General features: G+C 41.6%; 1 protein-coding gene across 1 annotated transcript in view; it reads left to right on the forward strand.

The window, feature by feature from the left end:
• Nucleotides 1-3,607: 3,607 nt before the first annotated feature.
• LOC143133136 (proteinase-activated receptor 4) overlaps nucleotides 3,608-16,102 on the forward strand; it is a 32,148-nt gene continuing 19,653 nt past the window's right edge. Inside the window, exon 1 of the mRNA XM_076292907.1 lies at nucleotides 3,608-3,853. Within this exon, the coding sequence (XP_076149022.1) occupies nucleotides 3,760-3,853 (94 nt within the window). The 5' untranslated portion in view covers nucleotides 3,608-3,759. The remainder of the gene's footprint in view (nucleotides 3,854-16,102) is intronic.

A 16,102-nucleotide genomic window follows, 5' to 3' on the forward strand; every position in this document is an offset into this window, starting at 1 on the left:
ACACAGACAGAGTGGACAATACATAATAGCATCTGACTCCCAAGCAGTGAAAGCTGACAGCCTGGCACCTGAAATGGAGCATTAATTGAGTGATGGTCTATCTATGTCAACAAGCGCCGTCGACTCAGTCTCTCTGCTCTTTGTAGCTGTAAGTGTTTGCCACCATGTTGATCTTGATCATAGCATTTTGAGCAAGGGCGATCTCCACCGACATACCATTTGAGATCACGCCCTGTGGCCCGTAATGAGAGCTGGAAGAGATCAGCTTGAAATTTCCGTCATTGAAAACTTAAGTTATGTGATCAACAATTAAAGGCCCAACCCCAGTTCTCATTTGTATTGCATCAGGCTATTATTGCATTAGTTTTCCATTATGTAGGACTAATTTGTCCACTGGTGTGTCCAACAAGGCACTGTGGAATACATTATCCCATTAGATTACATAATTCTTTTGTCCGCTGGAAGAAGTCATTTTGGCATTTTAGCAAGCTTCTAGCATTGCCATTGAGGTGTACCCAGAGCTTACCCAGAGCCAGGCCAAGCCCTGATGGGTCCCTAAGCAGAATTTTATTTGGATGGTGAATAGTCGTTCCCAATGAAACTAATAGTCTTCATTTCATTGCTTATGTCATTACATACAACATTGTTGAACTAGTTATCAAATTATGTCACAATGCTGTAGAATTACAAAGAGCATATACAGTAAAAATGTGAAACGTACGTATTCAGTGTCTTGTACTCACTTACTCCCCTACTGTAACTACAGCAATGTGTAACTTTACTGTAGTTTTCAAATGGCTGTACAAGTAGTGTATAGTGCTGTCTTGAGCATGTTCAGGATGTGTCACCGAGTTCTGACCTTTTTTTTAAAATTGGAAAACACTGAGAGAATAAACTGTCATAATGAAAACATGACAAAGCCATTTGACTATCTTGTTCATAAACAATGGTGTCAAGACTTCTCATTTTGTTGACACTGGCAGTTTCATTGACATGAAGACTTGCTTTTGAGCAGAGCCGGACAGTAACGGAGTACATTTACTTGAGTACAATTTTGAGGGATCTGTACTTTACAATACATTACATTTCATTTTTGGGGAGTACTCATGACTTTACTCAAGTACATTTGAGAGGCAAATATTGTACTCTTTACTCCACTACATTTCTATCCATCCGTGAGTACCCATTACTTAAAAAAATCTCGGAAACCCTCAATTTGTTGTTTCCCTCTCAAACATGATCGGATTGTGCAGGCGCCACTGATTGGGACAGCCTATCAGCAATCACCTTCAGCTTTCCGCCAAAGTCAACTCCATGGTCAGATTTAGATAAGAGACGAAGCCATAGACGAAACAATGGATGAAGACGCAGCAGGTCCATCCCGGGAACCTGAGGCCCTACCTCGCCAGACTATTTCAATTTTCTGAACAAGTTAATGATAGTTTTCACTTCAAGTGTTTCAATTACAAAATAGTATTTTGTATTTGAAATTCGTATTTTAAATACATGTATTAGAAATACTGCCCATCCCTGGCAACATGGTGAAAAGATGAAAATGACTTGATTCAATTCCTTTTACATTCTCCAAGGTATTAACATTACAATTTTTCATAACTCCATGTCGGACGTTTCTGTACATAAATGTAAGCACTGTGGCAGTAGTAATGCAATATTTAGAAAATGTAGGCTACTCTTGTACTCTTGATACTCAAGTACTTTTAAAAACAAGTACTTCAGTACTTTTACTTAAGTAGACATTTGACTGTTGTACTTTTACTTGTACTTGAGTAAAATTTATCAAAGGGTATCTGTACTTTTACTCAAGTAATGAAGCTGTGTACTCTGTCCGCCTCTGCTTTTGAGGAATGGACTATCCATTTTGAGCAAGTGACATGCTTTTGCAGGTTATCCACTAGGTTTTGCAGTTTGCAATAATTGTTTTGAGAAATGCACTAACTGCTGTGCAAATGTTAATGTGAGAAATGCACCAAAGCGACTGAGAAAAACTGTAAGAACTCGGTGATACTACCTAAACATGCTCAATACAGTACAGTACAGTAATTGTACAGCCATTTGAAAACTACAGTAAAGTTAGAAATAGCTGTAGTTAGGAGAGTAAGTGAGTACAAGACACTGAATATGTACGTTTCACATTTTTACTGTATGCTCTTTGCAATTCTACAGCATTGTGACAGAATTTGATAACTAGTTCACCAATTTTGTATGTAGCTAATGACTCAAGCAATGAAATGAAGACTATAGTTTTATTGGGAACGACTATTCAGCATCCATAAGCATAGTTAATTTTGACTGACATGACAAAGCAACTAATACATGTCCAAAAGCATTTGCAATTTGTTCAGAGGAAGGAGAAATTGCTAGTATGATGTGCACAAATGACTAAATGTTGTGGAGGTTGAACTAATAGTTATGAGAATTTTCATTCTGATCTGAGAAAAGCACCAAAGCGACTGAGAAAAACTGTAACTGGTCTGGCTTTGGGACCCACAATTTCCCATGTTCATCAAGTCGCTACGCTACATGCTAAGACACGCAAAGCGCCTGTAGGCCTTTCCATGCTGATCTTTGGCATTACATTGGTGTTGTCTTCAACTCCTGATGTCGCCTTCCAAAATAGGCCACTCAACAGGCTTGTCTTTGAAAGGGGTGCTTGGTTTCCATGTGACATTTTAGTTTTGATGGTTTCATGCTCTCATGTGCCAACAATTCACTGCACACCACACACTGGGCTTTCTGTCCTATTTTGTCCTAAATTTAAGTGAATCCATATCCTACTTCAAATATTCGGGGCCGTAGCCTTGTGTTTACCGGTAAAATGATGTCTAACATGACCTGTCACATAAACATTGTCTATCTATGTCCTTGGCAATGACTGACATACGAATAACGTCTATCAAAATAAAGGTCCAATATTAGATCTGATAAGGTAGCATTTTAAATGAGCGATTTCTTCTTTTTTAAAACAAACTCCGCGACCCACCCAGAACGGTTCCGAGACCCACTTTTGGGTCCCGACCCATCAGTTAAGAAACACTGGTTTAGAGGAACCACTGGACCACACCTCTCTGCACTGCTCCTTGGACTCCACCCTCTACTCAATAACTTCCAGCTGTGACGTCACAGTCTGAGAGGAAATGTGAGAAGTATCCTCCCACACGGACTGACAGACGCACCCACCCTCACTCATACACACACCACCACCACATTACAGAGCCACAGCTAGGTTATAAAAAAGGGAGAGAATGAGTGACAGAGAAAGAGAGTTTGAGTGTGTATAAGAGTGAGGGAGATCATAGTCCACAATTGTTAAGTTTAATTGGTTAAGCAAAGCAAGCAGCAGACTGGAAAACCACTGAGGAAAAGAAGCACACCTTTGGATAAGGGAGAGAGCCAGGAAGAGGGAAAATAACTCTTTAGAGTGTAGGGTGTGACAGACGTGTGCATACTCTGAGGGAAGCAGAAAGTCAGGAGCCACTTATACCAGACTGCTGATTCTGGACACCCAGGAAATACTTGTGCGGGCTTCAACATCAAACTCTGAAGAGCAGAGTGCCCACTTGTGTGAGCAGGAGTTACAAGGAGGGGGGGGGGGGGGGGGAGATCAAGAAAAGGTCAAGAAGGAGAAGGAGCGAGCTCTCAGAGCAGGAATTAAAACCAGCGGCTCTAGGAGAAGTGGACGTACTTGCGCGTCTTTCCCTCCTGCGTCTACGGTGTGTGTGTGAGGGAGAGGGAACAGCGATGGCTCGGTGCCACTCTGCTCTGGTCCTTCTGCTCTTCTTCTTCATGCTCCAGTTTGTTGTTCCGTCTGTGCCAAACCCGTGTCCAACACCATGTAAGTTTGTTTTTTTCCATGCTTTTACGGTCATGACAAACATCATGCAGAAGCTGTTTCGCTGTGCTCAAGATTCTGTCAGGCGTTGTCTCTGTGGCTATTTATGAGTATTTAAAAATAATTAGAATTGGAATCCTCACCACACCACACTTATGTAAAAACTCTGCACTCTCTCTCTTTTTAAATAGATCTGTTGAGATGAGAGCTATTCATTCCATAAAAGCATCTTCGAAATCACATAACCATTACCATAACCATATGGGTGTAAGACACACACATACAGTACAGTACTTATTCAGTGGGGAAGAACTGTTTGGATTTCAGCTGAACAGTGGGTAGAGGTAACGCTTGCCAGCCTGAACGACTGGAATGTGCTCCTCAGGGAAATGGAACAGTATGTTTTGGCTATACTGTCTGTCCTCTGTCCTCACGCAAGGTTCAAGTTTAAACAACACCACATAAATTAACACTGATTGTGTGTGACTGTGGCGTCGGAGAACATAGCAGTCTCTGTCTGAATGCATGCCTTGTCTGGGCTCTGTTATGATGCTGGCGCAGGGGACACATCTGTGTTAGAACATATTGTGTGATGAGGGCGCATGTCTTTCATCTCATCTCCTGAGCTCAAAACCGTCAATTGTAAAGGATGACCCTAGTGTTTGTAGAGCCCAACTGGCCATAAGTATTTGAGCTCCAAAAACCCCAATGAAAAAAAAAAACAGATGTTGTTACTGCTTAAGTACTTTACCACTTCTTTTTGTACTCTGGCCGTGTTTGAACTGCTGGAAAAATGGCAGCACCAATTATCTTTGAATTGTGTGCAGTAGAAAACATTCGTTGTAATATGTTACCCAATTGAGGTGACACTTTACTCATGGGTCTCAAAGTGAAATAACCTATACAGACCACTTTTCAGGTGGATCTCTTATCGGGGCCAAAATAAACTGTCTTACTCCCAGATTTGGCTCCTGGGGCCCATTGCACAAAACTAGGATAAGGGATTAACCCGGGAAATCTTGGTTATCCGGGCTCAATTTATCCGTGATCCGGTTGCACGGTCCGGATAGGGGGCAGCAGGATATGTTATGGTATAAATCACCATGGCGATTTATTCTGTGGAGTTAGCCTGCTCAGGACCAGGCTAAATTCCAGGATCTATTTAATCTCATCCCTTATCTCAGTCAGCAGTCACCACAAACGGAAACCAATAGTTATTCCACTGCCCACTACACATTGTTATCACATATAACTAGACCCACTGTCATTATTTAAACGTTTGTGATCATTAATTAACTTTTATATACTCGCCATTCCCGACCTGTCATGTGACAATGTGACGTCACAGGAGCGCCGTAACCATTTTGCGTGTGGTGGTCGCGACACTAGTTGCAATATTCTCCTAAACAGAGGTGTTGCTGTTTGTTGCTGTTGTGAAAAGGCTATCGCTACCTAGTTTACACCGCAGAAGAAGCAATGAACTAAATGAAGCCGCTCTAGTTGCCATGGTGAATCTGTGATCGGTGGTGGGGTCTATTTCAGGGAGCCGTGAGCGCGCACTTATCCAGGATAGGTTTCACCTGGCTTGATGAATCCGTGTCTGCTCATCCTGGCTTGGTCTTTGTGCAACCAATTAAGCCTGTACGCTCTTGTTTTGGATTCATTGAGCACAGCTCAGTAACTTATCCCGGATGTCTTAATTCTGCTTTTGTGCAACGGGCCCCTGGGCCGGGAGTTTTGACTAGGCAAAAACAAACACCAATTTCACCAGGCTATGATGACGTATTAGATCATTGATTCCCTTTAATGTGAGTAGCATTACAGGAAAGCATTAACCACACTAGCCCCGCCCCCCAAAAAGATGCATTAGTGGAGACGCCTAACAAAAAGAATAATGACTCTAGGTCAAGGTCTCCTCCCGACCAACTTTAGTCACCAGTCCCTCAGTGTAGGAGTACGGCAGATGTACTCCTCCACTAAAAGACTGGGCTGCACGAAACATGGTGGGCATGTAGACCCACAAGGATGACACAGAACCATTGTTTTTATTTTGATTTTGATCTGCCGTCCACCAGCCGCACCAGGGCCCCCAAATATCCCATATCCAGTCGAGGTGTAGTGCCATCTAGCTAAACATTAAAAGGCAAAAACGATGCATTGTAATTGCAGGTATTTTTGACTGACAGGTTCAAAACTCTAATTTGAAATGTAGGATGATTATTATGACACCCTCTGAATGCATGCCAAAATTCGTGGAATTCCGTTCATTGGGGGCCATATCAGCTACACACATGCACATACACACACACACACACAGGCACACACAAAAACACACACACGCACACACACACACACACATAAAGACAGACACACACACAGTACAAATTGTAGAATAGGCGGAAAGGTAGAATAATTAAAAGACAGATTCAGAATTTGCTCTTACAGCTTGTGACCATGAGCTCAAATATGCGAATTGTCCCATATGTGTAAGGTGTGCGTCTGGGACAGCTTTGAGGAGTTGAGAGGACTCCTAACTAGGGTTGTCCATTCAACTTCAAGAATAAATTAAAAAAATACTATAAAAAATAGGATGGAGAGAGAAGGAGGAAGAGGGTAAAACAAAATCCAAAAAAAAAAACTGAGTGCCATTTTGTCGGGATTTCTAAGAATGGTTCAGCATCCTGATGACTTGCGGGTAGAAACTATCCCTGTATCTGTTGGTATGGGTCCTTATGCTCTTGTATTGTCTGCCAGAAGGCAGGAGGGTGAAAAGACAGTGGCTGGGATGACAGGGGTCAGAAACTATACGCTTGGCCTTTCTTCTGCAGCGCTGGCTGTAGAGGTCCTGGATGGATGGTAACTCAGTCCTTGTAATGAGCTGTGCTGATCTGACAACTCTTTGTAGCGATTTTCGATCCTGGGCAGTGGTGTTACCCAGAGAGTACTCAATTCCCATACTCAAGTAGAAGTACAAATACTTGTGTTAAAAAATACTCTGGTAAAAGTAGAAGTACTGATTAAATTTCTTTACTCAAGTAAAAGTAACAAAGTACAGGCTTGGAAATGTACTTAAAGTATAAAAGTAAAAGTAGTCGTGTGAATGACAACCATTTTTTATGCAAAAGTACCTGGACCACACAAATGTTACTAGAGTGCAACAGTCTCTCTTTTTAAATCTTCCCATAACCTCTTGGGCCATTTCTAGGCTTTCCCCCCCAACATTGCACTGCCTACTTCAGAGGGCAGTGTGTTCTTTTGGCCTACCATCAAATGTTGGACATCTTTAGAAAGCTAAGATCCTGTAGTTTCTTAGGAAGCACTGGCACAGAGTTACAGAGCCTAGAATATTTTTTGTGTCTTTCTGCCGGATAAAAAGCATCTCAGAACAGACCACATTTCAGCCCTCTAGGTCACTTGATATGATTTTAGAAACACAACTGAGCATTAGGACCAGGTCTTGCAAAGCTGTGTGCAAAAGTAGATCAATATAGAATAAAAAATGAGTACTTTAGACCATTATTGGCCAAGGAATGCTCATGCGTTTTGTAATAGGACTTTTGGTTACCCAAAATGCAAACTGACAATAAAAGTATGCATTTCTGAGGTTTCTTGTAGAATATTTGGATTGTAACCTATGTCAGGTTCTGATATAGAAAGACTACACAAAATGGAACTAGATGTACCGCAGAGCGGTACAAAATATGACCGCCGCCCAGTCCAGCACATTTTTTCCACAAAAATAAGTCACGCTGAAAGGCATATATGATTCTAACTGTCTCACTGAATTGCATTATGCACACTCAATTCTCACTGATATCTGCTAGACAACAAGTACCAAAACATGATTAGTTCATAGATGTCACATAGATTTATACAACCCCACCCCCATCTTGCCTGTTCATAATTCTGAGAAATTCTTGAATTGTGTGCATGTGTGCGTGTGCATTTTTATGTGTGTGTGCGTGGGTGGGTGGGTGTGTGTGCGTGCATGTGCTTGTGTGTTTGCCTGGGTATGTGCCTGTGTGTGTGCATGTGCATGCATGCGTACATATGTCTACTGTATGAGTATGTGTCATACGTATGATTACTGTGAATGTATGTGTGTGCGTGTGTATCTGTTTATGCACATGTTTGCATATGGAATGGGTTAACATGACCCCTGGAGGCAAACATATGCAAAAAATGGGTCATCCTAGCCCCTACGGTTCTCAATATATTCACAGAAAACTCTGTTGGTGTACGGTCACTAAATGTACACATAAATTAATTTATTGTATGGCCCCCCATGAACGAAAGTCATGCATTCGGAGGGTGTCATAATGATTCTACACTTTCAATTTCGTGCAGTTTTGACCATGTCAGCCAGAGATATTGTGATTAAATCACCTTATTTTCACTTTTTTGTTTTTAACTAGGTGGCGCTATACATGAAATGAGTTATGGAATGGGTTGACATGGCCCCTTAAGATCAACATACAAAAAAAAAGGTGGTCCTCCTAAACCCTACGGTTCTCGAGATATTCACAGAAAACTGTGTCTGCCCTACCCTCCTTTCGGGGGGTCCAGTCTAGCGGGGGGGCTACAGATCAAAACGAAAAACGATGGTTCCATGCTATCCATGTGGGGCTACATGCCCACCAAGTTTCGTGTACCCCGGTCTTCAGATTTTTAGAAAAAGGAATTCAGAACATGTTTGATGATGGTGGAGGTTATTGTCCAATGTTTATAACAATACAAGTGGCATTAAGTGGTTCATAGAGTGTTGATGAGTGTACATATTGTTATTGTGGATAATACAGTGTGATTTTTAAATGTTAACATTTGTAATTGGTGAATAAACTCTTTTGAGAGGTGAATAAACTATTTCTGAAATTTCAGAGGTGGGTAAATGTTTACTTGCGTTTAGCCTCCACTATATCCCTGTTCAAGACCAAAATGCTGCATATTGCTAAGGATATAAACTACACTGCAGCTAGAAGTTAGGGAAGCACCAAAGGCGAGGAGAGGAGGAGGGCATTACTACTATGTGCTAATGTTAACGATACTGCCATCAAGCTGCAATGATTTGCCGCGAATGAATGCCACCCAAATCTGTCAAGTCATCTTGTAGTGGTGCGTCAAGTGAAACGCCTATTCCCATCCGCTATTGATGACGCGAAAAATAATAACGGTACTGAACTTATTTGAAACTAAAATAACGAGTTAGTTTTGTAAAATGTAAGGAGTAGAAAGTACCGATATTCGTGTTAAAATGTAAGGAGTAAAAGTAAAAAGTCGCCTCAAAAATAAATAGTAAAGTAAAGTAAAAATATCTGAAAAATCTACTTGAGTACAGTAACGAAGTATTTGTACTTCGTTACTTCCCATCTTTGGTGTTACCATACCATGTTGTTATGCCACCAGTCAGTACAGCGGTAAAAGTTGGTCAGTATTTTGTAGTCCATACCAAATTTCCACAGACGGGGCAGAAAGAAGAGCTGCTGTCTAGCTGTCTTTGTGACCACACCATTATGGTGTGTCCAGCTTAGATCCTCACCAGGGTTGCCAACTCTCACGCATCTGGCGTGACGTTCACGCTTTCAGCACCACTCTCACCACTCGCTTATGGACAAATATGTGACTCAGCTAATGTTATAGGCTATAACATTTCCCCTCTTAAAGACAAGCTGGTGTAGCCTTTAGCCTATTAAAGTGCACCGTCAATAGGCTATCGCATGATTTCATGCAAGAACAGGGTGAAAAGGGCCTCGCACCTGTCAAGTTTGCACAGGGCCTCGCACCCCCTTGCGACGGCCCTGCAGCTCCTCCTAAGATGGGGAAAAAAGTTAAAATACAGTACGTGATAAACCCGGAAAAAGTTGACAGGTAGGCTATGTTTCGGTCCCGGTGATTATTTATGAAATTGTGCAAACGACAGCCTTTTCAAGGCATTTTAAGAAAGGAGTGGTAGCATGCAAGCTCTCAAATTGACCCAGTAGCCTACAGAAGGCATCAATAAATTGAAGGGGAGGGTCATGCGTTTTTTCATAATCACTTTGGAGGGTCATAGAAAAATTTCTTGCTGGCAAGGGAGGGTCACGTCTTTTTTCACTAATACTTCCCAAACTCCCCCGGTAGCCCCTTAAATAAATAACGAACAGTCCCTAATGAAGTAAACTTGTGACCATCAAAAATCGTTTATCGCATGTAACTCCGTGATAACAGGACGTAACAGGAAGGCATTTGGCTGAGCAACGGAGGTTAATATGCTCTATATTTTGTCCAAATGATGTCTGTCTATCATCGTTGCACTCGGAGAAAACGGGAATGTTTAATTTGTCCTGCGTTTCTTCTATGGCTGCAAACGGGATTCACTCGCAGTTAACCAAATATTTCTTTATTAGGGCAGGGCAGGCATATTTCTGGCTATTAAATTATTTCTAAACCAGTCTGCTAAAGTCTGTAGTGAAGTCTGTGTAGGGTTTTCCAGGCTCCATTTCTTTTTACGAGACACCCTGCTCACTTGAGACCTGAGATCTGCCGGTTGTTTGGGTTGTTGCAGCGTCGTTGCATCACTGGAAAAATACAAATTAAAGTCGCGTGATCCCGCGCGCGGACCGCGAGGGAAGCTGGCCAAGTCGAAGCACTGCCCACTGTACTGCTTGTGCTAACACGCAAAGTTATCTATTTACCTATTGCATCTGCCAGTGCCTATTTATCTAATCACACACTTAAAGCCCTCCTTACACTGACAGACTTTGGAAAGATTTGCAAAGTTTTGGAAAAGATTTTTGAAAGACTACAGTCTCAGACCCTCTCACATCTAAAGACAAGTAGTAGAGTTTTAAGTCGCAGACTATGATTTTGCAATGACTAGGGATCTTGCAGGGTCACTATTTACAAGACTGCAACTAGATTCCTTTAAATTATTACCCATCGTGCAATAGATAAACAGGAACTGAAATGATGGCCTACTAAACTCAAAGTCGTGTTTTCGTGTTTCTGCAGCATTGTTTCATGCGTGACATCCCTAACTGATATAGAGTTGTTCTGTCACGTGGAAGAGCCGACTAAATATGTATAAGAAATGACAAATATTAAAAGAATAACAAAATATAGCTGCAAGCAGCAATGTGGGGGCCAAGCAGTACGCTATAGCAGGAATGGAGTTGCCATGGCATGAGCAAGCACTCACAGCAAGTTTGATTGCAATTGGATAAAGAATGGCTGAGAAAAGAGCTAATTTACTTTGTTATAGTGCCCCTAGGTGCAAATTACACCAATGTCCTTGTGCATTCTCAGAATCAGCTACCACGTCCCTGGACTTCATATACCAAAGAGTTGCTGAGATGCTCAATTTGTCTATTACAGCACCCCTGGAGGCCAAATGAGACCACTTTCCTTGCATGTCCTCACAATCAGCTACTTTGTCTCTGTATTAAGTTTGGACTTCATACATCAAAGCGTTGCTGAGATACAAGCTCACTTCCCGTATTGCAGCGCCCCCTATAGAGGCCAAATGATGGCAATTTCCTAGGGCGTCATCATATTCAGGTAACATGTCCTTATACCAAGTTTGGACTTTGTACATCAAAGCGTTGCTGAGATACAAGCTCATTTCCTGTATTGCAGCGCCCCCTATAGAGGCCAAATGATGCCAATTTCCTAGTGCGTCCTCACAATCAGATACCAAGTCCCTGTACCAAGTTTGGACTTCATACATTAAAGCGTAGCCGAGATGTTAGCCCACTTCCTGTTAGGCGGCATCGTCGCCATGTGTGATTAGCTGTCACGGGCAAATAAACTTGAAATTCTAAAAATCTGACAAGTATCGTTTGTGCGGCTCGGTCTGAAGATCATCTCTGCCAAGTTCTGTGAAAATCAGATGAAATTTGTAACCGCTGAAACTTTTCGTAGAGTTTGGACTAAATCCAATATGGCGGAGGTCCAATATGGCGGAAAGTGACGGGATAGGGGTCGATGAACTCGGGATGGTCCAAGGATTCAGACGCTACCTCAATTGTGAAAATCAGACAAAAGAGTCAAGAATCACGCACATGAACGCATGTCCAGTATTGAACTGGTGGTGGCGCTAGAGTGTTCAATGTATATGCATAAAAATTGCTGTGAGTGATTGGGACTGTGTCCTGACTAGGGGTGGGCGATATATATCGTGTGCGATAATATCGTGATTGTTGTTTTAACGATGTGCAAATTGACATTATCGAGTATTTAAATTACTTATGGGGAAAAAACACTCTAAATCACGCACTGAAGACTCATACATTCCCAGGAGGTAGGCTATGCGGGAGAAGAGCAGCAGAGCAAGTGTCACGTGATCACTAGTGGGTCACAACATTGTCCCACGCAGCCTAATGTTTATTTTGTGCAGCGAGAGTAGCCTACATGGGATTTTATGCGGCTACTTCTGTTTCTTGTAGCATTGATGAGACAGTCACGTTTTTTCCTACACGGTATTATATGGAGAGAAAACATTAGCCTTTGAGTATTTTAATCGTCAGTTGTAAACAAATAACTATTCTCATGTAACTCTTTTGTAAATGGACTGAAGTTCGCTCTAAATATCTACGTTTACCGATTATGCTAACCGTTAGCATCTCTATGGGATTTCTCATATACATTAGCCATAAGCTAACGCATTAGTTTCTATTCTGTAACTTGGAATGCTAGCCTACGTGATTGCTCTAAAACAAAACATAGAAGGAAATAACTGAGATGTAAGCTACTCTGTTGGTCTGCTCTTAGTTTTACAGTGAATCCTATGTAAAGGATTGAAAGGAACTTCAGCTTCAGACTTTCTCTTGGGAAACTGTTAGGCCTATTCATCTTCTCTAACGTAGCTGGCTAGACCATGTCATTGCCACACACACAAGTGGGGGCAGAATTGGAAATGTGTCATAGAGTGACAATGCATTGGTTGATTTGGTTAAAAAGTCACAGGTTAGGTTATTGGTTATTGTAATGATGCTATTCATAAATAATGTAAAGTTGTAAAGTAACTCAGACTTTAACAAAAACACATTTTTAAAGGATATCGACTAATTATCGTTATCGTCAAAATCACAAAAAATATCGAGATATTATTTTTTGTCCATATCGCCCACCCCTAGTCCTGACTAAGGTTATCGAGTTTTGTTATGTTAACTCAAAGCGTCACAGAGATGTTAGTCTACTTCCTGTTTGGTGGCTTCATCACCATATTTGATTGGCTGTCACGGGCATCAGTACAGTTTCGTTTGTGCGGCTCGGGCAGAAGATCATCTCCGCCGAGTTCCGTGAAAATTGGATGAAATTTCTGACCGCTGAAACTTTTCGTAGAGTTTGGACTAAATCCAATATGGCGGAGGTCCAATATGGCGGAAAGCGACGTAATAGGGGTCATTGAACGGCCCAGGGATTCCAACGGTGCCTGATATGTGAAAATCGGACGCACCATTCAATGGTCACATGCGTGAATGCAATCCAGGTTTGACCCATTGGTGGCGCTAGAGTGTTGGGCATAGAGTTCTGGAAATTGGTGAGAGTGATGATGGGACAGTGTTGAATCAATGTGCCAAATTTCATAACTTTAGACCCAGCGGTTAAATTTTCGGCCAGATTTTGACCTGTTGGTGGCGCTAGATGGCTGGGTTTAGAGGTCCGCAAATGAGTGTGAGTGGTCAGTGGAGTGTCCCGAAACTTTCTGCCAAAAAATCTGCACTTTTTAGCCAGGCGTTCTATGGGCTGCCATAGACTCCAATGGCAGAAGTGTAATAATAGGAAAAGCTAGTAGCCTAACTCAATGGGTGCCTTTGCAACTTCGCTGCTTGGCCCCCAATAATCATATAGGCTACAGCTGTCGCCTACTTTGCCCCTTCTTGTTTGGTGTTGGAGAGAGGTCACTATTGGTTTTTATAGTTCATGTCACTATTTGCATGAGCCACGACTAGAAAGACTTGTGATAATATCAAACATGTTTGATATTTTCATAACGGCAAAACTAGAAAAGGACTGACTCCGACTGACTTAAAACCGCTAAGATTGGCACCTTACACTTAACGATCTAGTTGACGGGAGTGCGCCGCGATTCTGTCCAACTTTGGAAATTTAGTCGCCGACTGTGAAAACAGACCAAAATCGTACAATTTAAGGCCGCCATAAGTCGCCGAAACTGTAGGCTAGGCCTAGACTTTTGTAAAAGTGTTTAATGGCATTCTGATGACATGTATGACCATTCAACCAGTCAAGCATTTGTTGTAAAATATTGAAATTATGGGAAGTTTACATAACTTAGGCTAAACTGTATGTTTCTTTCGTCCCCCATGCCTGTTTTATTCAGGAGGGATAAGTGAAACATTGCGCACGTTCCACTTTTGCTTAAATAATTCCTGAACGCAGGGCTGGACTGGCCATCTGGCATACTTCTTTTTTTTGGCCGAGCCGGTCTTTATAAAGTTCATTTTCCATAGTAGCACGTGACAACTAAATCATATGCCTGCGTTCTGTTCCCAGAGCTTTCTCTATGATCTGCAGCATTTCTCAAATTATAAGCCTCCTCGACGAGTTGTACATTTTGAAGAAACTTTTCCATTCTATTAGGTTTTTTTTTTTACATAGGCCTAAATCAGGGATTATACATAGCAAAAGAGAGGGGACAGACATTTTTTAAATTAGGTTTAGGGAAAAATGTAACGCACACGCACTATGACTTCACAAAATCTCACTCCAACCAAACACCCAAGGCTGGCAACCCTGCCTCACTGATGTTTACCCAGGAATCTGAAGCTTTTGACTCTCTCTACAGCTGCACTCCCGATGTAAATGGGTGCATGTTCTTCTCCCTGCAGCCGTCTGTAATCCACTATCAGCTCCTTGGTCTTTGTTACATTGAGCAGCAGACTGTTATCCTGACACCAAGATGTCATTGTTGCCACCTCTGCTCTGTATTGTAGGCAGACTCATCACCATTCTTGATGCAGCCAATTGTGGTGTCATCAGCAAACTTAATGATGGTGTTGGAGCGGTCAGTGGCTGCACAAACATGTGAACAGTGAGTACAACAGGGGGCTTAACACACAACCCTGTGGAGCACCAGTGCTGAGTGTTAGACTGGTGATGTTACCTAGCTATACTGCCTGTTAACAGGAATAAACAGGAATTAATGGGAATGGGAAATGGGAACTTTTAATATGGCAAGTTAGTCTATAACAGGCAGAGGTGGAAAGTAACGAAATACATTTACTCACATTACTGTATTGAGTAGTTTCTCTGTGTATTTTGTATTTTTTAAGTAGTTTATAAAATTGGTATTTTAAATTTTACTTGATTACATTTTGAGTGAAGTATTGTAACTTCGCTACATCAAAAATCCCATCCGTTACTTGAGTAAAAAAAAAAAGTTAAGACTAACGAAAACAGAAAGGGAGAGAAAAAAAAATCGCGCCCTAAACCACTAGGGGTCATTCCATGTCAGATCAACCAGGGCCCACGCACTTAGGTTTAAAAAAATTCTGAAAAAATTACCAGGTGTACCTATGTTACCCAGGAGACACACTGTAAAATTACTCTTATGCAAGATCAATACTTTCCAAGATACAGCTAGTTTAACAGGGGGAGGGGGGTGTCGATTTTGTTCGGGCTCTTTTTTTTGTCAAAGTTCACAAGCCCACAGCGCAAGAACTAAACCATGTAGGAGGCTCAGATTTTGCATGCTGGTACATAAATAGGAATAGTATGTAGCAAAATCGTCACGTTTGGTCTGGATAATCCTGCATGGTCATAGCTCTCCCTCAAAGTTGATATAAATTTTATTGGAGTTTTTGGCTGGGCTCTTTTTAAGCCTTCAGAAGACATATTTGTACTCAACATAGGCTCTTGATTTATTTTCCTTACTGAGATAAGTAGAAACACTCTCACAAAAAGCAATGAACAGAAAATAAATCCCTTCAGGGTCTGAACAGCAGACCTCACAAGTCTGAAAAATAATTTTGGTTATCATTTTCAGAGCACCCAAACACCTTGTGGGAATATACAAAGATTTTTTAAATATGTTTTTCCTTATTCTCCATGATCCCTTCTTTTTGAAAACACCAATTTGACTTGTCTTATGCAAATCTTTATTTTTTATTTTCCACCCTGAACATGGGCAAAATGCCCCATTGACAGGTAACCTGACCTGGCTTTCTTGGAGAAAGACATTGCACCAGCAGCACAACAATTAGCGGTCCACTACTAGCGAACTAAATAAACAAAATATAGACTATCGTGCAGGCG

The sequence above is a fragment of the Alosa pseudoharengus genome, unplaced genomic scaffold (genome assembly GCF_046254945.1).
Source record: "Alosa pseudoharengus isolate Yale_2024_CS ecotype anadromous, Long Island Sound unplaced genomic scaffold, YU_APseudo_1.1 YU_APseudo_1.1_scf_19, whole genome shotgun sequence".
Classification (NCBI taxonomy): Eukaryota; Metazoa; Chordata; class Actinopteri; order Clupeiformes; family Clupeidae; genus Alosa; species Alosa pseudoharengus.